Here is a 19,072-nt window from a genome sequence, read left to right as displayed (position 1 = left end):
GCCATACGTTCAGGAATATTAGCAGCAGTGTGGAAGATTGGAGTCCCCGTGCAGGTGTATGTGTGTCCTTGTGGCCAAGCACCCTGTAATTTTAGCCTTTATCACCTGGTGTCCGCAGGGAGGTTTTAAAAACAGCTGGATTTGTGAGAAATCTCCAGAAATCCCACCCAGCTATCTGATCAAAGCCCACCGGGTTTCTCTGATAGCAGAGCTGGAGGAGAGACAGATGAGCTCCACCGTCAAATGGGAATTTGTAGCTGTGAAACAACAATAATTGCAATCTGGTTTCTCGTGTGTCGGAACAACCAATTCAACAGAAATTGAGAAAGGGATATAGAGTGAATATATGAGAAAGTTTGATTTAATCTAGAACCAGAGAGTTTTTTAATAGCCACAATTCAACTGATGCATGCACATTTGTGCTTCCGTACACTGTTCAAAAGTTTGGGGTTTCTCTTATGTTATGTATATCAGAAATACAGTACAAACAGTAATATTGTGAAATAATATTGCAATTCTATATGACTGTTTTCCATTTAAATATAAATGTTATTTATTCCTGTGATGATATATTATTCCAGCTTTATAAACGTTAAACCTCAAATTGGCTTCTTCACTTGAAGCATTTACAAATAAAAAAAAAACGTATGGAGCAACATCCTCACATTTTCATTCTGTTAAAGAATTGCATCACATTATGCCAAAAATCACTCAAGCACTTTCAAACAATTGCAAAGCTCTCCATAGGACTAGCAAGCTCTCTGCACACCTATTCATCAGACTACAGCAGCACCCACAAATCTCCTACATCCTCCATACTGGCACCCTCATGGGAAATGGTTCTGAGTGACTCACACAGTTGTTTCAACTCATTCGCTTTATTGTTTGGATCAAACCTCGGAGAAAAGGCTCAAGGGAACCAGATGAGAGATGCCAGGAGAGATGCAGTCTGTGCCTTCGACCTGACCCTTGTCCCTTGATGCAGTATCTCTTTGGAGGTTTGATTCTCTTTGTCAGGGCGAGGAACTACAATTCCTGCTTTTTCTTCTCTCCATCTAAAGACAAATTTCCCTTCTATCAGTGTAAGAAATGTTTCCATTGGATGCCCTCACAGAATGCTTTAATCAAAACATTGTATTGAGCACTGTGGAAGAGCAGGGAACAAGAGAAATATAGAGGAGGAACGCTGTAAACATACAAGCGCAGTAAGAACAGCATGAGAGGAGCGAAGGCTCTTCAAACCCTCTTTCAGAAGAAGCACATTCAGGTCTGGACAAATAAAAGCAATGCACGGGGAATGGACGACAACAGAGGGAGACAGTGAAAATAAGGAAGGAGGTGTTTCTCGCTAGACTGAATTCATAAACCCAGCGCTGTTCAAAGACGCCATGCTGAGGACACCTGTGCATAAAAATTCTAAATTCAGCTCCAAAAACAACTCTGGACTCAAGGAGACGTAAAACACACACAAAAATCTCTATTCCAAAATCTATTGAGCTGCCTTACTGTATACTGCCTACACAGGCAACATCCTAACTTTAGCCTCATAAGGTCAGAAATGCAGACCAGTAATATAAATCTGACTGTAGGAGATGGCAGTTCACATTAATGTTCACTATATAATACAACACAAACTTGTGTGTTTGATAGCTATAAGCCTTTGTGTTCATGCATTTGCATAGAAGTGTTAATTTCGTCAATGAAGAAAAATATTAAATAACAAAAAAACATTTTCTGTGACTAAGTTGAGATGTTGACGAGCTAAAACTAATATCTGATGATACAAACTATGACCAAATTTATGCCGCGTCTTCGTTAACAAGACCAGACAGGACTAGAATGTTATTTGTGGACTACCAGACATTCAAAATACATATAGGCTACTGTCTTGTCGATCAAAATGTGCATCCCTGTCATTGGATTGCAACTGGATAAGGGGCATTTTCATATCTAGTCTCAGTATGGCAGCCGCAGTGGATGGATAGGCTACCAAAATGCAAACTAGCGAGCTGAAACAATGGCCTCAGCACCCGAAGGGGTAGGGATAAGGTGGCCAGATGTCCTGTTTTTCTCGGGAGTGACAATAATTGTCGATTAACTTAAAGTTAGACAGAATCTCACAGATAGAATGGCTCTCTCTAGCGCATGCTCCACTTCTTGATCAGTTAATAAGGCTCAAATACACACACACACAGCAGTCCAAATGTCTATCGTGTAGAGTATCTATTATAATTATAAATTATATATATTATAAATGAACAACTTTCATTTTTATAAGTTGCTCCCTTTTCACTACTGTAAAAGAGATAGTTCACCCAAAATTTAAAATTGTTGTAATTTATTCAAGTTTTTCCTAATTCAAATTTCTCATAAGGGTAATTGATTTGTTCTAAAGAGAGAAAAATGAATGACTATTTTTGTTTGAAGTCTACATATAATATAGCTACCAAAATAAATGTTTGTAACTGCAGGTTGACTAAAAGTAATGACTAAAAGTTGACAAAAATGCAATTACTTTTCATCGACTAAAACTATGCTCAATAGTACTACAGCAGCACCCACAAATCTCCTACATCCTCCATACAGGCACCCTCATGGGAAATGGTTCTGAGTGACTCACACAGTTGTTTCCACTCATTCACTTTATTGTTTGGATAAACCTCGGAGGAAAGGCTCAAGGGAACCAGATGAGAGATTCCCTAGCAAAAATTTTTTTGTTAGTTTTTTAATAAACTCATATGACTAAAATGTGACTGAGACTAAGTATTTTCATTTCAAGATATAAAGACTAAGACTAAATCAAAAAAGCCTGTCAAAATTAACACTGTAGCATAGTTTATGTTTGGCCTCAGTGATCAAAACTTTTGTGGAAATTGTGAAAACTTTACTCACAATTGACCTTAATCAGCATTATGCTAAGATAAAGTCAAATCAAAAGTATTTATATATTTGCAGAATACACATTATTTCAAGGCAGCTTTACAGAAAATGATGATGTTGATAATTATTATACAGTATATTCACGTCTTATAGTTGCATTTTGCAGATTAGAGCTGAACAATAATATATTTTGCAACAATACAAGCAATCAAGCAGTTGAGATTTGCTATATAACATATATCACCCAATGTGAGTATACTGTATGTATGCAAATAAATTTGGACACTCATATATCCAATTTTAAAGATAATATAGTTACACGTATTGCACTCACAGAAATATTTCACCCAAAATTTAAGATTTATGTAATTTTATTACATAACAAATTCCCATTTATATTTTTTTCATAATTTTAACACAAATCTACCAAATAAACTTTATACGATTTATTTTCATTAGGATAATAAAACCTATTTATTTTAAATGCATAATCCTCAGGTTTATGTAATTAGTTTATGTAAAGTGTAATTATTCTTAATTAATAATAAACAGTTTATTTATTTAAAATACATAAAGTTTATTGTATAAATTGCATAATAATTAAGATAACTAAATCAGAATAATTAAAAAAGTTAAATAACATTTATTTGAATCATGTTTGATGTATGCTTATATACTAAACCAAATTAAACAATGCATCACATTTATGCAATTGTTTCCCCATCTTAAAATAAAAAATAGAATTAGACAAACACAAAAACAACTCTATTAGGTTATTTGTGAACTTACCCACTGTGCAAAGTTACGTCTGATTTAGACGTTCAGAGAACCTCCTTTCAAGGTTAAAAACTAGTTCAAAAGTGGTCAGTGGAAATATTTCAACATCATTTAAGGTTCATTTAGACATAATTTATACTGTTTCTGGACCAAATCAACAGTCTCAGGATGCATTCGATTTAGACTCATGTTATTTCAATGTAATTTCCAGACACTGTGTTTGTCCTAAAATCAAGAAAATAAAATAATCTTCATGAAATAATGAAATAACTGATGATTGAGCATGTGGTAAAATCAACTGCAAATCAAAGACATTAAATCCCTGAAGATCTCAGCAGAGGAGGATCAAACATCTCCACAAACATGAGAATCATTAGATTGACTTTATTTCTGTCAGACATCTAGAGAAGCTCTTATTGAGAATTAACAGAGGTTTAAATGTTGATATTAGATTCATTTGAAGTCACCATTGTGGTGGAAAGTGTTTGGTTTAGTTGGGATCTTGGTCCTCATTCTTCTTGTGTTAGCTTGTCTCTGGCTGTTATAACTGTGTGTTTGTGAAACACTGTTGTTGTAGCAAAGAATGACAAATTTAAGAGAGCTCAGGTGTCATCAGCTCTTTGTTGGTGATGATAAAGTCATCACATTACAAGTATCTGAGGTCATGAAATAAGTGTTGTTTTGTTTGCATATGTCTCCTAAACCTTTTGACTCTGCAGTACAGTCACCAAGAGCAAAATACTTATTTTGAAGTTGGACAAAATGCATGCGTTTGAAATATTTTGAGCAGAAGCATCATGTACTCACACACACAGACTTTCTAGATTTAGCATATGCATCACAACAATGGTGACAATCAAAACAAACAAAACGGCTTCATAGCACAAACTCATCCTTATTTTCCAGACTTTTTTGTTTTAATTGTCACCATTGATGTGATGCATATCCACAATCTTGATGTCTGTGTGTGACTACATGACGTGTTTCTTAAAAATAAGTACATTATTTCTACAAAGTGTTTGTCCATGAAAATAAATACATAGTTGCAACAAAACATTAATAACGTATTGTGCTATAGTTTAATCAACATTAAAAGAAAGATGTTAGCACTTGAGCTCACTGCTCTCTGCCACAATAAGAGTGTTTTATAACACACAGTTACAACAGCCAGATACAAGCTAACACAAGAAGTATGAGGACCAAGATCCCAACTAAACCAAACACTGTCCACCACAATGGTGACGTCAAATGATGTTGATGTAAATGATGTAAATTGATCCTCCTCTGCTGAGATCTTCAGAGATTTAATGTCTCAATCATCAGTTATTTCATTATTTCATGAAGATTATTTTATTTTCTTGATTTTAGGACAAACACAGTGTCTGGAAATTACATTGAAATAACACGAGTCTAAATCGAATGCATCCTGAGACTGTTGATTTGGTCCAGAAACAGTATAAATTATGTCTAAATGAACCTTAAATGATGTTGAAATATTTCCACTGACCACTTTTGAACTAGTTTTTAACCTTGAAAGGAGGTTCTGTGAACGTCTAAATCAGACGTACAGAAGACGTCAAAAAAAGACGTCATAAAAACTTTCATTCTGGCTCCTCAGTGGACGTCTTTTCAACGTCTGCAAAGACATAAAAAGACGTCCACTGGACGTAACTTTGCACAGTGGGTAAGTTCACAAATAACCTAATAGAGTTGTTTTTGTGTTTGTCTAATTCTATTTTTTATTTTAAGATGGGGAAACAATTGCATAAATGTGATGCATTGTTTAATTTGGTTTAGTATATAAGCATACATCAAACATGATTCAAATAAATGTTATTTAACTTTTTTAATTATTCTGATTTAGTTATCTTAATTATTATGCAATTTATACAATAAACTTTATGTATTTTAAATAAATAACTTTTTATTATTAATTAAGAATAATTACACTTTACATAAACTAATTACATAAACCCTGAGGATTATGCATTTAAAATAAAGAGGTTTTATTATCCTAATGAAAATAAATCGTATAAAGTTTATTTGGTAGATTTGTGTTAAAATTATGAAAAAAATATAAATGGGAATTTGTTATGTAATAAAATTACATAAATCTTAAATTTTGGGTGAAATATTTATGTGAGTGTGTGTACTCTATGTATGCTGATAAAGTTATAATATATATCCAAATTTATATATTGAGCTGCGCAATAATATAGTTTACATTTATACTGCAAAGATTTTAACAATCACACAGATGAGATTTGCTACAGCATTTTATATATATATTGTTTTATGTGAGTGAACTACAGCATAAAGTGGAATGTACTATATATTTAATGTACTATATATCCAACTCACAAAATGCATTACTCTAAACATACTGGGAATTAAGTATGCTTTTTGCAAGTATACTATTAATCAACATTTTCAAGACTTGAACACGATGTAGAATTAATTTTTCTCATTGAGTTTGCCACAATGTATGGGTTGCATTTGTTTTGTTTGTTTTTTTGGAATTTGTGACCCTGGACCACAAAACCTGTCTTGAAGTTGAAACAGGCAGACCTTTTTTTCCTTTTTTTTATCAAGTAAAAACAACTAAAAAAAGACAACTTACATTTAGCCACCATACTGAGTCTTGTGACTTTTCCCCACATATTTTTCTACAAGTGGTCTGTGTCATCTCCTTTATACTCCTCTACAGCCGGCAGTCTGTAGCTCACCTGCGATGCCTTATAATGCTGCTAGGTAGGTAGCTCACTAGGTTTTGGAAACAGAACCACTCTATTCCTGTGAGATGGAGATTCTGTGAAAAAGCTATGTTTTTCAATGCATATATGCGGCATATACTTTGAAGTGCCTGGAACTTGGAGAGCAGTGCATCAAGAGGCTATGGAATACAGACTAAATAAATAAATATTCACACAGACAAATAATGTGGCTGCGCGTGTTTGAAGTGCTAACTCCTCGGCTCCTGCTTATCTGGGCTGTAGTATTACTGCACTCTAATCCATCTCTGTACTGAAGGCCGATCGCAGGCTGTCTATGGACACACACACACACACACACACACACATTTCCAAAATCCTTCACTAATGCTTCTCTCTGTCTGAGTGTAGATAACACAGTGCTTTCTGCATCACCATCATACACATAAACACCTCTGGCAAAAAACACACACAGACCAGTGATGTGGGCAGACATTTAGGTCCATGTTGAAACTCTACACACACAAGTTGCAAACTCACTGTTTTTCTGTTCAATATCCTGAAACCACACACAAGCTCTGTTCCAAAACCTGGGGAGCTGACTACTTAGACAGCTGACTTTAAGGCAACAAACAAGGAATCTCTTAAAATATCATCCAGACATGTTCGTAATTTTGCATTATTCATTATATCTATAAATATAAGTGTAATGAATTTAACTCTAATAATCATCGGGAAGAAGGAGGCGGGAACCGGTGGACAATCAATTGAAACTTTAATAATCACAAAATAAACAAAACAGCGCATCAGCCCCTCACGGACGACTGATGCGCACAAAATAAAAACCAAAACACAACTAAAAGCCCAGGCCTGGTCCTCTCTCGTCCTTCACTGTCGTCGCTCCAGTTTTATATCCTTCCATCTCCTACGTGGGACTCGAGACCGGCAGTGGGTCGCAGGTGTCACTGATTTCCCAATCATTGCTGGCCTCCCTCCTTGTTCCCACGTCCCTCAGCCCCGCCCCACTCGCCACATACCCCCATCGCCCCTCGCAGGCCGGGGGGTACCCTCGAGACTGCGCTCTACACCCCCCCCCCCCCCCCCCCCCACGGGACAATAAACAGAATTTAGAATTGAATTGAGAAAAATTCTGCATTCTACTGCATTCTTTTACAGTAGGTTAATATTCCATGCATGCCCTTCATCAACTACACGAACATCATACCAAACAGAGACTAAAGAGAATCGATCCAGATTCAGTCCCAGATTATAGCTGTCACCTGTCATTAGCATCTCTACCTGAGGCCATCCCTCTGTCTATGAATCCATCAACACTATATTATTCTCTTTCATTCACTCTCACATGAAAGGTCCAGCGCTGACCAGCAGCATATCAATAAGGTCGTACTGGACACACTCATTTGCTATTATTCTGCTGTTGTGAGTCTGTGGGGAGAGTGTGGTGTGGATGAAGGGCCCCGGGGGGCCTCCTGTCTTGTCAGAGGCAGAGAGGGGTTTCATGAACCATGGGGATGCCAAGACCTGCATGCTAACTAGACTAGCACACTGCCTCTGCCACACAGGCCCAGGATTCACTGAGAGATAGTGAAGATTCAAGAAGAGTTCATATTTATATTAGGCTTCAAGATATATTAAAACATATGGTAATTGTATTCATTTTAAATCTATGACGAAAATAGGACCATACAAGCTGAATATATACAAACATATACATTTTATATATATATATATATATATATATATATATGTATGTATGCATGTAATGGCACAGCTGAATATTTAGCAGCCATTACTTTATCCTATCATATGATCATCCAGAAATCGTTCTATAATGTTCCCTTGGTGCTCAATTGTTATTAATTATCTTCTCAATTATAAATAATGCTTCTTATTATTATCAATATTAGAATAATTAGAATATTAGAAACAAAAAGCAAAAACAAAAAATATTAGTCTTTGCTGCTTAATACTTTTGTGGAAACCAGATAAAAAAAAAACAGGATTTATTTCAAATAAAAATATTTATGGTCACAATCTGTTTTGCAAAAACAAAGGCTTTAATTTTTTATTAATTTTTTTCATATATGTACCCCAAACGTTTGAATGGTAGTGTGATCAAATAAATGCGTGTGTGTATATATATATATATATATATATATATATATATATATATATATATATAGTATATATATATATATATATATATATATATATAGTATAAGCTGTTTGTCAACCACCAAGATCCAAACCAGATAAATGGGTTTTCCCACCTCCAAAATCCTAATTTGACCCATAGAATTTTTGATAACCTGTGCAAATGGTTTTTCCCAGAATGAATCTAAAACTTTTCTTTCACCCACATCTCTCACCCTTTGACACTGTGATGCAAATGTGTATAAATGGGCTAATAAGGCACAGAGGGTTTGGGGTTAAAATTGCATCAGGGTGAGACTGTGAGAAGACATGAGAGAGTGAAATGACTGTCAGAATGAATATTACTTAACAAAGGTTAGCATATAATAAATCTGAAAAAATTGGAAACCACATAGGCTTGAAATAGAGATAAAGAAAGCAGAAATGGAAGAGGAAAAAAATGATAATGCAGGCAGGTGAAAATTATTGTATGTCCAAATGTGTCTGCAACAGAAACTAAGAGTAATGACAGGAAAGTGTTGCCCAGTGGAAAGATAAATCACGAAAGACATCTCAATTGTTGCTCATAGACTGAAAGAGATTAAATAGACAGCAAATTGAGAAGTCTCTACTTCCTCCTGAGGAAAAAAAAAACACCTCAGTAATCATGCTATGTCTCTTTTGTGGAATTTCACAAGAGATCTCAACAACGTCTCAAACTGCGTTTGTATTTGCCAAGATACCAAAGTCTGCGATCAAAAGTCAGAAGAGTTCTCAGTATGAGCTCAAACATTGGTCCCACTTTATATTAGGTGGCCTTAACTAATATGTACTAACATCAAAAAAATAAGTATTGCAAAACACTTTTGCTGCTGTTAAGGTGGGATATGGGTAATGCAGGGACAGGTTTGGTGGTATGGGTAGGTTTAAGGGTGGGTAAAGGTGTAAGGGATGAGTAAACAGTGTAATTATAAATGTAATTACATAAAATAATTACAGATGTAATTACATGCAGTTTTTTTTTTATTCAAGTAGAATGTAAAATCATGAATGTATACAATAATACATTCGATCAAATTATTCATTTCAATGTAAGTACATAGAAGTTAGTGAGACTCAAAAATTTCTCATCACATCCTTCAATCACAAAATAACCTGAACTGATATTCACATTTACTTTATAGCTCTACACTCTCAATGCTCATCTAATTATCTAATTTATGTCTATATTTATTTGTGTAAATGAACTCTATATAATTAAACTGTGTATATTAATTAAACAATATTTGCATTTCCTAAAAGAAAAAAAAAACAATGTTTGCATGAAGGTAAAATAACAGTTTAGGTTTTTTTTTGGCAAGTTTAGGTTTCAGGTTTTAGATCTATATGAAGCAAAACTTCATCATGATGCATGAATGTTAAGCCAATCACACTTCCGTACGCAAATCAGTTAGAAAGAAGACTAATTACAATTCTGTATACAAATATCACAGTGACATAATGAGTGTCAGTTACATTTGACAGCTCATCTACAGTATGAATGTGTTCATTCAAGAGTAGGAATAATGTCAATGGGAGATTTTCAAACTTCATAACATAATAGAACAAAAATGTATCCTAAAGTTTAAAAATGTAGTGAAAATGCCAAGTGAATCAGGCTCAATTAGCTGCAGAATTTGTATTTTTGCACTTAAGGTTAGAAGTTTAGAACAAACTAACCAGATTGTTTGAGGAATTTGTCTATTGCCTTCCAAGTACTGTAATAAAACATAATTGTGAACTCATTAAAACTCCTGAGCTATGAAAGAGCAACCTGTGAGCAATAAAAATTTACTGTGGCTGAGAAAGCAATCAAAAAAGGAGACACATGCATGCATAAGGGAAACATATCTACAAAGCAAATCCTGCAAGAGCCAAAGCCAACAAGAATAAAAAAGAGACATGAGAAGAAAATGACAAATAATTTCTCCATGGTCACCAGCAGGAAGGTAGTACCTTCACATTACAATTACTAGCAACTCTCTGTCTGTCTTTCTCTCTATCTCTCTCTCCATGCCATCAGCCGGTGGTTATTAATGACCCCTGCACCCCTCTATGAGCACCCCATTTATAAAACTCACCGTTTTAATCCCTCAGTGTGTGTTACTCCCCCGCGCTCCCTCAGCCTGCAAACACACTCATACATTCAGTGGCTGGCACCTTTCTGGATTGAGGATGCAATGGCCAGTACTTACATTTCAGGCACCTACCCAAAACTGAGCAGACTTACTCAAATTTACACACCATCCTTCTCTCTTTTTTTCATGTTGTTTGACTGGTTATACAACTCATCCACAATATTCCTCTAGTCTTTTATGATGTTTACCTCCTTTGTTTACCTCCTTCAGACATGCACACTGAAAAAAGTGTTGTAAAAAAAAAAAATTGTTTGGGAAAAATTTACAAAATATTTTCATTTTAGTGAGATTTATGCTTAGAAAAACTATTTGCTCAGTTTAAAAGTTTGTGGTCAGTAAAATTATAAGAAAATTTCAAGAAAGTTCTATTTTTTTCAACAAGTTTTAAACTGATGAAAAGTGTAACTTGTCAAATATAAAAGACAAAACAAAACAATGGTATTGTTTTGTACTTTCTATTAATAATAAAAAAAAAAATTAAAAGTCACAGTTTCCGTGAAAATATTAAATTGTTAAATATTTCAACATTCATAATAGAACCTTTTTTTTTTTTTCTTGAGCAGTAAATGAGCATATTAGATTGATTTATGAAGGACCATGTGACACTGAAGACTGGAATAATGGGTGCTGAAAATTCAGCACATTTTTTTCTAATGAGGTAAGAACAAGAAAAATGAGAAACACTGCCAATGGGGTATGAGAAATATACTTAATTGAACATAATTCTACTCCTCCAGTAAATTTATCTTGCATTAAGGTTGTTAAGGCCAAAAAACTGATTAAGAAAATAATGCAGCTCCACTTAGTCTGCATTTCTTCAGTTACACGGGGTCAAGCTTTTGGCCTGTTCAGCTCATCTCCTGTTAAAAGTTACACCTCCAGCAAGTTCTCTTTATTAATTGTCAGTGTATGGCTGGAACTATGCCATTCATGCCACACACGCTGCCCCCACCTCCTCCCCCTGGACTGAGTCCCTGGCACTGCATGCATTAATTAATGCATATTTCATTTAACATGCCTGTGCTGTGCGGCATATTGCCTTGCACTCCATTCATTTCCCCAGGGAAATGATGTTATACATCACCCCTCTGTTGGCTTACCTAATCATGCACATACACAGATGCATCCACACACCTCTGAATTCCCAGGATGACACTGGACCCTCTAAGCACCTGAGGCACTCACAGCTTGAGGGATATTGCCCCAGTGCGCACCACCATCCTCCCAGGACATGATCAGCAAAGCCAGATGGCAGTGATTGCTGGCAAAGATTGGCCATTACTTTACAAGAAAATCTTATTGGATGAGTCACTGATAATGATAATACTGTATTTACACAATTTCACATACTGATCAGATAATAAACTACTGCATATTTCTTGGTCAAAATCTGTTCATAATTTTATACAATTAATAATCATAGTTATTCAATGAACAGAGCTGCCTTATAACATGTGTTGCAACCATTTTATAATAAACCATGAGTTAGATAGAATGATTTTACCATTTACACTGTGAATACATACAATGTCAACATATAGACAAATTATTTTTTATGTATGACTCCAGAGAAATACAAAACCCTCTATGTAGGTTCACAATATATTGATATGATAGACTGATTTAAGCATATTTGTAATAAATTTAGATTTATTATAATATGCTTAACAGTGACTTAGTTTGACGTTGAAAATTTGAAATTGCACTTGCAACACTTATCAGCCTTAATTCAAACTTATCAGCCTTAATTCAAACTTTAAAAATTGTGTGCTACAAATACACTTTACGTATAAATAAAGGGGGTGACACTGACTTCGAATTTTGTGAAGAGCCAGTTTAACAACTTCATTTTGTCATGAATAAGGGGACGTAACACTTTCAAAAATATGCAGCGTTGCATTTCCTGTCCTGGCGCAGCAACACTAGATATGATCTTACAGTTAATTTTCACATATTATTTGTCATTAATAACATGTGGAATTCCAGCAGAATACCTCATAAATCACCACTTGAAATGACAGATAACAGCCTTGACAATAGAGTACCTGCATGCCTCACACTGTACCACAGGATTATGATAAATTTGCGGTGCAGATGCTCAATAAATACAGCTTCAAGATGACAATGATAAGAGACTATGTCCATTTGCACTTAATATCCATATCCTTAAAATTATAACCAATCGAACACTATTATTCAAACATTTGCAGATGTTTGTTTAAAATGCAGTAACAACAACAATATTGTGAAATATTATACTACTTTAAAATAGCTGTTTTCTGTTTGACTATATTTTAAAACATAATTTATTCCTGTGACACAAAGCTGAATTTTCAGCATCATTACTCCAGTCTTCACACGATTCTTCAGGAATCATTCTAATATGCTGATTTGCTGCTCAAGAAACATTTCTTATTATTATTAATGTAAAAAACAGTGCTGCTTAATATTTTTGTAGAAACCGTGAAGCAGTGTTTTTCAGGATTCAATGATGAATAAAGTTTAAAAGAACATGCATTTACTGTCACTTTTGATAACATTTGTGCATCCTTGCTAAATAAAAGCATTAATTTATTTTCAAATTTTTGAACAGTAGTCTATATTCATATAATGAAAGTTACATCACATATGCAATCTAAAGCAAACATATTTAAATTATGAACAGTATGTAACTATTTAAGGCTTTAACAAACAATCAAATGATGCTGGTGAAGTTTTACCTGTTTCTGGGTTTCTAAAGTTTCCCCAAATGATACTGGGACAACCAGGTCATTTAGAGCAAATACAGGACTTGAAACTGTCCCGCAGTGCTTGCTCTAGCAGCAAAAGCAATGCTAAATCATCTGCAAAGAGAAGCTTTAGATCTGCCGTCATGCTGGGTACACCTAGGAACTCAAGTGGTTCCAACTGTAATGCAGGTTTGTCAGCCTTTAAACTTACTTTTACTGTCTGAGTCAAACATTCAGTTCTGTTTGAATGATTCTTTAAATCAGAATGTAATCCGCACAGAGATATAAATATAACTACATGCACATAAAATCGTAATTTTTTTGAACCACTGGTGCTATTTTGAGATGGGATAGTCAGTTTGGTCTAACAATGACAGAAGGGGTGCAAGAAGTGTTTGAGAAACCTACTTGAAAACATTACTTCTGCAATTTCACCAGTGGCAGAGCAATAACATTATTGCCCAGTCTACCTTAAAGAACATTTATTTTAGTCATCTCATTATTATTCATAGATATTCAAACATTTTTACATTTGAATAGACATCAATACATACAATAGCATATGTACAGAAATACAATATCCTCTGTTTAGGTTCAGAGAATATTAAACGGATAACCTAATTTTAGCATTTTTCTAATAAATGAGATTTATTAAATATGCTTAACAGCGCTGAAATATTTAATACAGTTAGCACTCACATAAACCTAATATGACATTGAAACTTTGAAAAAAAATTTTGATTTATCGCATATCAGTCTGAATATTACATTTACATTTACATTTATTCATTTAGGAGATGCTTTTATCCAAAGCGACTTACAAATGAGGACAGTGCAAGCAATCAAAAACAACAAAGAGCAAAGAAATATAAGTGCTATAACAGGTCTCGGCTAGGTTAACACAGTACACGTAGAAAGGCTTTTAAATAATATAATAAATAAAATGAAAAAAGATAGAATAGAAAAAGAATAGAGCAAGCTAGTGTTAGAGGTCTTATATATAAATTATATATATATATATATATATATATATATATATATATATATATATATATATACACACACACACACACATACATACATACATACATACATACATATATATATATATATATATATATATATATATATATATATATATATCACACACACACACACATAATTGCATAATAAATGAAAAGAAAATAGAATACAAAAAGATTAGAAAGGTAGTTAGGTTTTTTTTTTTTTTTTTTTTAAGAATAGAATTAGAATAGTGAGTGTTAAAGTTAGAGGGTCAAATAAAGATGGAAGAGATGGGTTTTCAGCCGATTCTTGAAGATGGCTAAGGACTCAGCTGCTCGGATTGAGTTGGGGAGGTCATTCCACCAGGAGGGAACATTTAATTTAAAAGTCCGTAAGAGTGACTTTGTGCTTCTTTGGGATGGCACAATCAAGCGACGTTCACTTGCAGAACGCAAGCTTCTAGAGGGCACATAAGTCTGAAGTAATAAATTTAGGTAAATGGGTGCAGAGCCAGTGGTAGTTTTTTAGGCAAACATCAATAGCTTGCATTTTATGTGAGCAGCTATTGGTAGCCAGTGCAAATTGATAAACAGAGGTGTGACTTGTATTCTTTTTGGCTCATTAAACATTTAACTTGCAACCGTGTTCAGGATTAATTGTAAAGGTTTGTAAGAACTGGCTGGAAGACCTGCCAAGAGAGCATTGCAATAGTCCAGCCTGGACAGAACAAGAGCTTGAACAAGGAGTTGTGCAGCATGTATCGAAAGAAAGGGTCTGATCTTCTTGATGTTGAATGAAGCAAATATGCAGGACCAGACAGTTTTAGCAATGTGGTCTGAGAAAATCAGCTGATTATCAATCATAACTCCAAGGCTTCTGGCTGTTTTTGAAGGAGTTATGGTTGATGTGCCTAACTAGATGGTGAAATTGTGATGAAACGATGGGTTTGCTGGAACAACAGTTCAAGCAGTTCTGTCTTGGCAAGGTTGAGTTGAAGCTGATGGTCTATCATCCAGGAAGAAATGTCTGTTAGACAAGCTGAGATGCGAATAGCAACCGTCGGCTCATCAGGATGGAATGAGAGGTAGAGTTGAGTGTCATCAGCATAGCAGTGGTATGAATAGCCATGTTTCTGAATTACAGAACCTAATGATGTCATGTAGACAGAGAAGAGAAGTGGTCCAAGAACTGAGCCCTGAGGCACCCCAGTAGTTAGATGTTGTGACTTGGACACCTCACCTCTCCAAGATACTTTGAAGGACCTATCTGATATTAAAACACTCTACATAGAAATAAAGAGGGGATGTTGAATTATTGGTCAAACGATGTCCTAGTACTTTGTAAAAAGCCAATTTACCTAATCTATTGCTATCTGAAATGAATCATAACAGCTCCTAATAAAGACTAAGGACAATTAATGATGTCTCTGTAGTGATTAAAGGGTTTAATCAGGTCTTTTTCCAAAAGTAGCAGTGAGAAACTGTTAGATGTTAGTTAATTCTCTTTTTTTTACTTCCAAATGCCATATGGGCAGATAAGCTTGAATCGCAGACAAAGCATATCAGGGGTAAAGAGCACCACTAAAGGTGCTTTTGGCCATGCTAAGTCACACATGGCACAGCTACAGCCAAACAGATGCTAGCGTTTCTCTCAAGTCCAGTGACCACACGCTAACAAGGCTTGCAGAAAGAAAATAAAGCTTTCTGTTATCGCTGCTTAAGTGGGAAAATGTCTGTGTAGTGAAGCTGAGGCTCTACCCCATTATCTTAAGAAACAGAGAAGAATCAAGGCTTCTGTACTAGTCGTTAGCAATGCTAGCTGAAATAATGAACACTCTGTTGGTAACAATTTAGGAGGAATCCTGCTGCTGACAGCTGATGCCGGTTATAAGTGCTGTATTTTGGGTTTGCTTTGTGTGTGTGTGTGTGTGTGTGTGTGTGTGTGGGCATGTTTTTGTGACATATCAGGACACAACTCTGTATAATGACATGGGTATGACACAGGAATTACAAGGAGACGGTGACTTATGAGGCCATAACCCATGTCCCCATTTTTTAAAACGCTTCTCAATCATACAGAATGAGTTTTTTTTTGAGAAAGTAAAAACGCACAAAGTTTCCTGTGAGGGTTAAGTTTAGGAGGTAGGGTTGGTGAAGGGCGATAGAATATACAATATACAGTTTGTACAGTATAAAAATCATTACGCCTATGGGATGTCCCCACTTTTCACAAAAACAAACGTGTGTGTGTGTGTGTGTGTGTGTGTGTGTGTGTGTGTTTTGGTGATCTCTCAATGAGCAAGAAGAGGAGAATTTTCACTGAAAAAAAAATCTTAAACTAGACTAAATCAAAGTACAATTACTATTAAAACCAACAACAAAAACAACAACAGTTATATTAAATATACTGTTAAAAGGTCAAATGTTAACATAAAAACATTCAATTTTATATTAATATAAAAAAATACATTATTATTATTAAATAAATAGATATCAAAACTTTTTTTTATTTACATTATCATTATAAACAGCATTTCCTTTTTCATAGCTGTGATTGGCTTGAGGAAGATGGCTGTTGTAAAAGGTACTGCTTGTCATCTAATAGAATTGGATTGAATGAATAGGTTGTAATAAACTCTTTATTGGCCAAGTATCAGCCAGACTGATTAAAAAAGAGCTTATCAAATACGACATGTAAGGGCCAAAAGCAATTAGATAATCATTACAAATTCACAATCATATTTTAGTTCCTTGAAAATGCAGTGGCATAAAGGTTTGCAGGTGTCCATACGCACCTTTAACGCTGAGTTCAGCATAGTTTGAAACTCCAGATCCTCCATCAGTACGAATGACGCAGCGGTAACGGCTGGTGCTGCGCTGTGACGTGTCCATTACGCTAACGGTGGCAGAGAAGCGTCGGTGGTTCACCACTCGGGTCACCATGAGAGATGTGTCTTTACCATTCCATTGCTGAAAAACAGAAAAATAATCATCCATCCAACATCCAACTGTCTAACTGATTATATGCAAAAATCTTTTTTTTTTTTCATTTCTTTGTTTAACAAAGTGCAAAATAGTGCCACATGAAGACAGAGGCACAAGCTCTTTATGCACACTGTACACAATGAGAATTGGTATTATGTCTGCATGTCTCAGAGATGTAGCACAGGGTAGATGGAGGCTTATAGTCTCCAGCCAAGGGAAAAAGTAATTTTATCCAAGACTTCATGGACACAGACACTGGCTTAGAATTCCGGCTGACAAAAATCTCCAACAAGTTATTAAGTTTCCTGAAGCAATGTGTCTCAGGACAAAGGTTCAAAACCTCCCAATGCAAATGAAGTGAATGTTACATGCACACACATAATAGAGATGCTCAGAATTAAAATATTTTTGATACATTTTGAGCATGTACACAAAAAAAAAGTGAAATGACTGTGTCATTTATTAACATTTTTATTTTGGTCTAATTGGAAATCTTGGTTTCCAGTTTAAACTAGTTTTGTTCTATTGATAAATCCCCAATAAAAAAATAAAAATGAAATAAAACAAAACATGGATATTTCAGAAAAAATCTCAATAAATATTAAGGTCTTACAAACTTTTATTTATTTATTGTAAGTGAATTAAACATTGATTAACAAAATATTTTAGTTTTTTGGTATTTTTTATTTTTACTCTTGAGATTTAAAATCTTTTTAGCAAGCGGGACCTGGCCAAAACAGGCAGAACATAGTAAAAAACTAATTAAATAAATAAATAAATATCACAAATAAAAATTATGTTATTAAAAATATATATGTTGCTGTCCCTTTATGTGAGATTATACAAAGTACTTGTGTGTGAGGATGTGTACTGACTCACCTGGAGCCAGAGTTTGTCGTTTTGTGACCATTTGCCTCCAGCAGTACACTGGAAGGTGGCATTCTGTCCCACATTCACCTCGACATTCTGCAGCCGTAGAAAATGTGGTGTCTTGCCTACCAAGCAAAACACATATACCTTCAAAAAAATCATAAAACAGCATCCATGCAAACGATATAAAGCACATGTGCTCTAAAGACACGTGCTGGTGGTCAACTATGGAATGGCCCAAAAAGACTTACAAGTTTATCCAAGTGGATGACAAAGTGTAAATTTTGACTGGTATATTGGTTTATGGCATATTGTTTTACCATTTCAAACCTAACAAGTATGTTTTTTGTGAAATATTTACCTTATGAAGTGCACTTGTGTTAACATTTCTACAAAATATAAAAATAAATATTTTATAGCATCTATCGGCATGAAATTCTAATTTGGTAAGTGCTCCTTTCACTTGTTGTATTTCGTGATGGTGAAAATAGTTTCTGTCTGGTTTTCTGTGTGTACGTTTAGAATCACCATCTGAAATCAAAAAAATGAATGGAGCTCATATTCATTACTATTTCCAATAAACATTCTCTCATTTGCATGTACAGGTGCAAAGATGTTAACAGGTGCATTTGTCAGAAGTGTAACTCTTGCACTAGCTGAACTCTTGATCCTCAGTACAGCAGTCTCCACCCACTCGCTCTGCCAGATTTATTATTTGTGCATGCATTTCTGCACAAAAGCAATATCAATCTTTTATAATTAAAGTCACTGAAAATATAGAATTT

The 19,072-nt window shown here is 34.8% G+C and overlaps 1 protein-coding gene across 9 annotated transcripts in view; it reads right to left on the bottom strand.

Annotated features, from left to right (window-relative positions):
* The window catches only part of LOC132151564 (receptor-type tyrosine-protein phosphatase T-like), a 280,272-nt gene that overhangs the window by 174,155 nt on the left and 87,045 nt on the right, over positions 1-19,072 (bottom strand). For all 9 annotated transcript variants that reach the window (XM_059559752.1, XM_059559755.1, XM_059559756.1 and 6 more), the window contains exons 5-6: positions 18,297-18,412; positions 17,228-17,402 (exon numbers count right to left, since the gene is read on the bottom strand). In XM_059559752.1, the coding sequence (XP_059415735.1) occupies positions 17,228-17,402; positions 18,297-18,412 (291 nt within the window). The remainder of the gene's footprint in view (positions 1-17,227; positions 17,403-18,296; positions 18,413-19,072) is intronic.

This window comes from Carassius carassius, chromosome 10, assembly GCF_963082965.1.
Source record: "Carassius carassius chromosome 10, fCarCar2.1, whole genome shotgun sequence".
Lineage (NCBI taxonomy): Eukaryota > Metazoa > Chordata > Actinopteri > Cypriniformes > Cyprinidae > Carassius > Carassius carassius.
This window is presented reverse-complemented; position numbering and strand designations above follow the sequence as displayed.